Genomic DNA, 5667 nt, shown 5'->3' on the forward strand with positions numbered 1-5667 from the left:
TAACCAACAGGAGAGCTAGTAACGTTAGCAGCACCGCTAACGGCTAATCAACAGAGGTTCACTTCAGTTACATGATGATGCCTTCAGGCTCTGCTCAGTGAACATGAGTACTGGCTGAAGGTACATTATAACCTTATCATGATGTGTTCACATGTCATCTGTAAAATGTAGTTTTGGTGATGAACTAGAATAATTCCAGTAGTTTGAAGGAGATGTTTATGAATATAAAATAGATATTAGAGATGAATTATGAGCTGTTGGTGTGTGTGTGTGTGTCTGTGCCTCACCTCCATGACCAGCTGATGGGCCCGGGACACCAGAGTGAGTCCGTTGGCGTGGTTGAAGGTCTCTGAGATGTCCTGACCGAAGGTGTAGCCGGCTCCTCGAGGAGAGATACCCCACCCACCACGGTCATCTGGGTCAGACCACAGCAGGTCACACATGGGACCCTGAAACAGAACCAGAACCAGTATCAGTACTAGAGACCACAGCAGGTCACGAGTACGACTATAAAACACAGAGTTAACCCTGAAGTTACCTCGATAGCCTCAAAAGAACCAGTAACAGAACACGAGTCATCATCTATTTATCGAGCAGAGAAGACTTTAAGTCATAGTTCTCTCATGTCAGCTGGTAGGAGTCATGTCTGGGGGCCAAGACCAGCTTATTATGGGATATCAGAGAAGATCAGCTGATCAGTCATGTGAGTTGAACATTCACGACGTCACAATTTACCAGAATCCATGAGGAGAATTCTGCTGTTTTCTTACAGCTTTTCGAATGTGCAGATAAATATGTGAATGGAAACCAGGATGTTCCTTCATCATCATCATCATCATCATCATCATCACCACACTGTAGTTTATTCTGACTCAGTCACACACACACACTCAATAGAGCATGAGACGTGGATTCATCCGCCGCTGAAAATAGTCCCCAACAAATGCTCCATCTCAACACACACCCTGTGTGTGTGTGTACCTCATGTGGGACTTCCTGCAGGCGGTCCAGAGCTCGTATGTGATCCAGAGTGTCGATGGAAGGAGACAAACCTCCGTGGAGACAAAAGATCTGAAACAAAAACACAAAATAAAAGCTTTACAATCCACTGAGTGGAGACTTTTATTTTGACACAACCAGGAGCCGTTACATCGTCTCCCACCCCCCACCCCCCCGGGACAACGAAGCTCGTGGTCATGTTACCTGTCCGTCCACCAGCGCGGTGAGGGGCAGGTAGTCGAACAGGTCGGTGAAGTACTTCCACACGTTGGCGTTGCCGTACTTCCTCAGACACTCGTCGTAGAAGCCGTAGACCTGCGTGATCTGCCGCGACTCGTGGTTCCCTCGCAGGATGGTGATTCGCTCCTGGAAACGAACCTAAACAAATAACAACACTTCCTCATTAGAAGATGTTCAAGCGTCTCTCTTGAAGGAAAACAGAGGTTCTGCTCCGCTTGATATTTACAAATGTAAACGTTTCTTTGACCGTTTACTCAAAGTACAACGCTCTGTGACGAGGTGAGAGGGCATCCAGACAAACAGACTGAAGCTTCATATCCAGCTGATCATGAAGGTTGAACAGGATGAAGTATCTCGGACTGCTTTGGGATAAATAGATGTTAGTTGCAGCTCTGCCTTCATCGTCAATGATGAGGATTCACTTTGTTCACTTATGTTTTAGACGAACAGGAAGTCGTTCCAACTCCTTAAAGACTGAAAACACGTCTGTTCATCCAATCAGATGTAAGAAAGCTTCATGTTGTCTGAATGAAGTCGAGCGCCGTCAATCACAGCTGATGAGACTCCGCACACCTCAAATAAAACTAAAATATCACAATAAGTTATATGTTTCTATTAGTTTATGATTATCTCAATCTGCAAAGTAACTAAATCTGTCAGATAAATGTAGAGCAGCAAAGGTATTTACCTCGAAGTTGTGGAAGTACAAAATAGCAGAAAAGACAAATACATGAGTCAGGTACAAGTACCTCATATTTGTACTCGAGTACATGTACTTTTGTTCACCCCTACCTAGCAACAAGGGGCGGGACAACGCGGTCGTCAGCTGTCAATTAAACGGTGACCTTTCCCAGCTTTTGACTGTCGTCAGAGAGACGACATGTTGTGAAATGTGAGTTTATTAATGTGTGTTTGTTTACAGTGCTGATCTGTGATGTGTTGTTTTTAAATTAATAGAAATAGAGCCGATAGAAACCACAGAGAACCAGCTGGCTTAGTAATAATAAAACCACTGCGTTAACACACGATAAAATAATTATCTGCGTTAATTAATGCGTTAACGTGATAACGCGTAAACTTGCCCAGCCCCAATATAAATATCTAAATATATAAATATATACGTATGTTTTACCTTTAGTGTGACGAGCAGCGTGACCGTCTCCACAGAGTAGTAGCCTCGGTCCACGTAGTCTCCCATGAACAGGTAGTTGGTGTCGGGAGACTTCCCTCCGATCTTGAACAGCTCCATCAGGTCGTGGAACTGACCGTGAACGTCTCCGCACACCGTCACCGGGCATCGCACCTGAGACCAAGAAACCACGTCAGCGACACAGGGAACCACGTCAGCACAACAGGGAACCACGTCAGTAACACAGGGAACCACGTCACGTTTGGGTCTCCACCCACAGAGGAGGACTACACTTTTACACTTCTTTAGTTTTCACTCAGCAGATTAATAAACACTTTGATCAATAAAACAGACGAGATGTAATCTTGACTTTCAGAAAACAAATCTGAGATTAAATATTCTAAACTATTCTTTATATATTAAACATGTAGAGATTAAATCTCACAGCAGTGTTAACAGATCAATATTATTCATTGATAACACAGTATGTCAAAGCTTTACTCTACTTTAAGGTAATTAAAGTAGTGTGTTGTGTACTGTGTCGTCTGTATGAGTTTCTGGGTGGCAAAAGAGTTTCCCCACTGGGGATTAATAAAGTTTTCTAATCTAATCTAATTTATACTTTTATTTTTTCTTATGTAGGAATTAGTGTTTCTAGATAAAAATCTCTGGAAAGCTATTCGTGGACCTTGAGTTAAGGTTTGTGTTAATGTTGATGTATATGAAGTATATTTTATTATTATTACGAGGACGGTGAGAGGATCTAACAAAGAGGAACGCAGAAACACACTCATGCTTCACAGAGTTCTACTTGTTTTTTTAAAGACTTCCTTCTCATTTTCTTATAAATATTTGAGATGACTTACTTCAAATTTCAATAAATCAATCTTTTATGTTACCTTTGATGATGAAGCATGTTTAACTGTAGAATAACAAGTCTTAATATATGATCTTGATTTAGGAGAGCAAAGAGTGAACATGAGCTAATATATGAGAATGTTTTATTTTAAATAAACGTCTCATCAGTCTGAATCACTCTTTAGTAAGATAATTCAGATTAAAGCTCCTGAACACAACAAGTGTAACTCATCAAACCTGTCGACATTATTCATAAACACTATTAATACGTTGAATAAACACGTTATTCACTTTAAACCACGAAACTATTTCCTTAAAGAGATTTTCCATTTCCTGGTTAGAGATGAACAAAAGCAGAGAAACAGGAAGTAGAACGAAACAATAAATACATCAGTTTAGGAAAACTGAACACTAAAAACTGTGACCTCAGCATTTATCAAAGGAAATAGTTATTATGTTTTAAAGAGTGAAGTGTGTGTGACAGCCTGCAGCTCAGCAGAGACTCAGTTTACACTGTAAACACTTTGTTCACGTTTTGCTCCAAACACACGACACAGACTCTTAAACATATTAAAGATATATATTAAAGATAGAAGAACGTCAGTCAGTTTCATCTGATTGAGACTCTCTTCTTCTCTTATGTGGTTATCTGTACCAGAGATTAAAGGAGCGATACATTATATTTAGATTTAAATATTAGCTTTGATTAAACACATTGAGTCACGAGTAGTGTTAATGAAGTATAATAATGAGCTTAGAGCTTGTGTTAGGAAGTCAAACAGCTCATAATTCATCGCTAATATCTATTTTATATTAACGTGAAAACATCTCCTTCAAACTACTGGATTCATTCTAGTTTATCACCAAAACTACATTTTACAGATGACATGTGAACACATCACGATAACGTTATTATTTTACATTTGTAGAAACAAATGTTTCTTGTCAAATTATGTATTAATTTGTGTACATCTTATGAAACATTTCTTCAAACATGAGTTTGAGACTAAATGTGTAAATTGGTTTAATTTTCTGAAGCTTTTTTAACTCATTTTACATGTAAATGACGTGACATTCAATAATATGATAGACTAATAACTGATAGATTTATAAAGTGTGTTCCTGGTTCCTCTTAGACGTCTGCGTGTTGTAACACCAGCCTTCAGCTCTGTATTGAGATGAACCGTCTGTCACACTGTCGTCTCACTCTGGAAACAAACCAGTAAGGGTTTACATGCTTCTGGTGCATTGTGGGAAATCTCACCTCCTGAACGTTGGACTCCTTGGTCAGAATCTCCTTGGCCTGGAGAGGGAACACACACAGATTATTTATTCAGTTTGTGACCGTTAAGATGTTTTAATAAAAGTCTTCAGACACACAAACAGTAACTGGTGACATCAACGACGGACCGGAGGTTATTTAGAGGCGCTGAAAGCTGTGTGACCTCACAGGACACCGTAGTGATAGAAAAAGCAAAGCGTTCAGGAAACAGTTTGTTTGTCATCAATCGTTTAGTTTATAAAATGTCTAAATAATAAAAGGAATAACGTCCACGGTGACGTCTTCAAATAACCTTTTTTAGTTTAAGCTACAGTCAAAAACACAAAGATATCGAATATAACTGATAAATAAAGACAAAGCAGGAAATCCTCACATTTTAGGAGGAACAGCTCGTTTTTCTGCTCAAAGACTAATTTAATCATCAGTTTCTGTTATTAACACAAGCTCTATAAGAGCTGTACATGTTAAATATAACATTATTGATCTATCTTTATTAAAATGAAATGGTACTGAAAAGATGTAATATATCAATATATCTTTAAATACAATAGTGATGCAACTAATGATTATTTTCTATTATCTTTATCATTGGTTTGTCTATAATAAGGTAATAAAATAGTGAAATTTCTTTATAATCAGAAATCATCACATCTGGGAAGAATTAAATATTGTCGTTTAACTTAATGATTAATCAACTAAAAACGTCACTTTTGGCAGGATAATTTATTACTAATATTATATTTAGACATTTCCTTGAATAATAAAAGTAATAAATATTTACATTTATTATCTTGAACATCCTTAAAATGCTTTAAAAGTTAACTGACTTTCCACTATATTAAATTAATTAAATAATTTGAAGGCTTCATAGTTAAAATAACATTAGATTTCAGCTGATTACATTTTTAAATATTAAATAAAATATATTAAAATTAAATAAATTTAAATATATTTAATTAACTTTTCCACTTCACCCAAACACAACTCAGACATTTTCAACGCTTTACTGAACTTAAATAAGTATTTTTATTATTCTTTCATTCATTAAACTCAACCACCATAATGTCTGAACCTGCAGCTAACATTTAAATATATTATAATTATTATTGTACATGTTCTGATATGTTTTGACGACATTAAAACCCATAAAAAAAGCTTT

At 37.3% G+C, this 5667-nt stretch overlaps 1 protein-coding gene across 1 annotated transcript; it reads right to left on the reverse strand.

Moving 5' to 3' along the window:
• Positions 1 to 212: 212 nt before the first annotated feature.
• On the reverse strand, positions 213 to 5303 carry LOC116378948 (serine/threonine-protein phosphatase 2A catalytic subunit beta isoform-like). Its single transcript, XM_031840855.1, has 5 exons — positions 4491 to 5303; positions 2372 to 2542; positions 1204 to 1377; positions 982 to 1071; positions 213 to 449 (listed from the first exon to the last, which is right to left on the reverse strand). Exons 2-5 carry the CDS (start codon positions 2486 to 2488, stop codon positions 237 to 239), a joined length of 594 nt encoding a protein of 197 aa, XP_031696715.1. The 5' UTR covers positions 2489 to 2542; positions 4491 to 5303; the 3' UTR covers positions 213 to 236.
• Positions 5304 to 5667: the final 364 nt, after the last annotated feature.

The sequence above is a fragment of the Anarrhichthys ocellatus genome, unplaced genomic scaffold (assembly GCF_004355925.1).
Source record: "Anarrhichthys ocellatus isolate YVR2014 unplaced genomic scaffold, GSC_Weel_1.0 scaffold3462, whole genome shotgun sequence".
In the NCBI taxonomy this organism is placed as follows: Eukaryota; Metazoa; Chordata; class Actinopteri; order Perciformes; family Anarhichadidae; genus Anarrhichthys; species Anarrhichthys ocellatus.

Excerpts from the sequence above, each read along its gene's own strand:
- LOC116378948 (XM_031840855.1), bottom strand. The coding sequence starts at position 2,488 with ATGGAGCTGTTCAAGATCGGAGGGAAGTCTCCCGACACCAACTACCTG. Across the intron at positions 1,072-1,203 it reads CCGCGCTGGTGGACGGACAG|ATCTTTTGTCTCCACGGAGG; the intron begins GTAACATGACCA and ends TTTTTGTTTCAG. Across the intron at positions 450-981 it reads TGCAGGAAGTCCCACATGAG|GGTCCCATGTGTGACCTGCT; the intron begins GTACACACACAC and ends GTTCTGTTTCAG.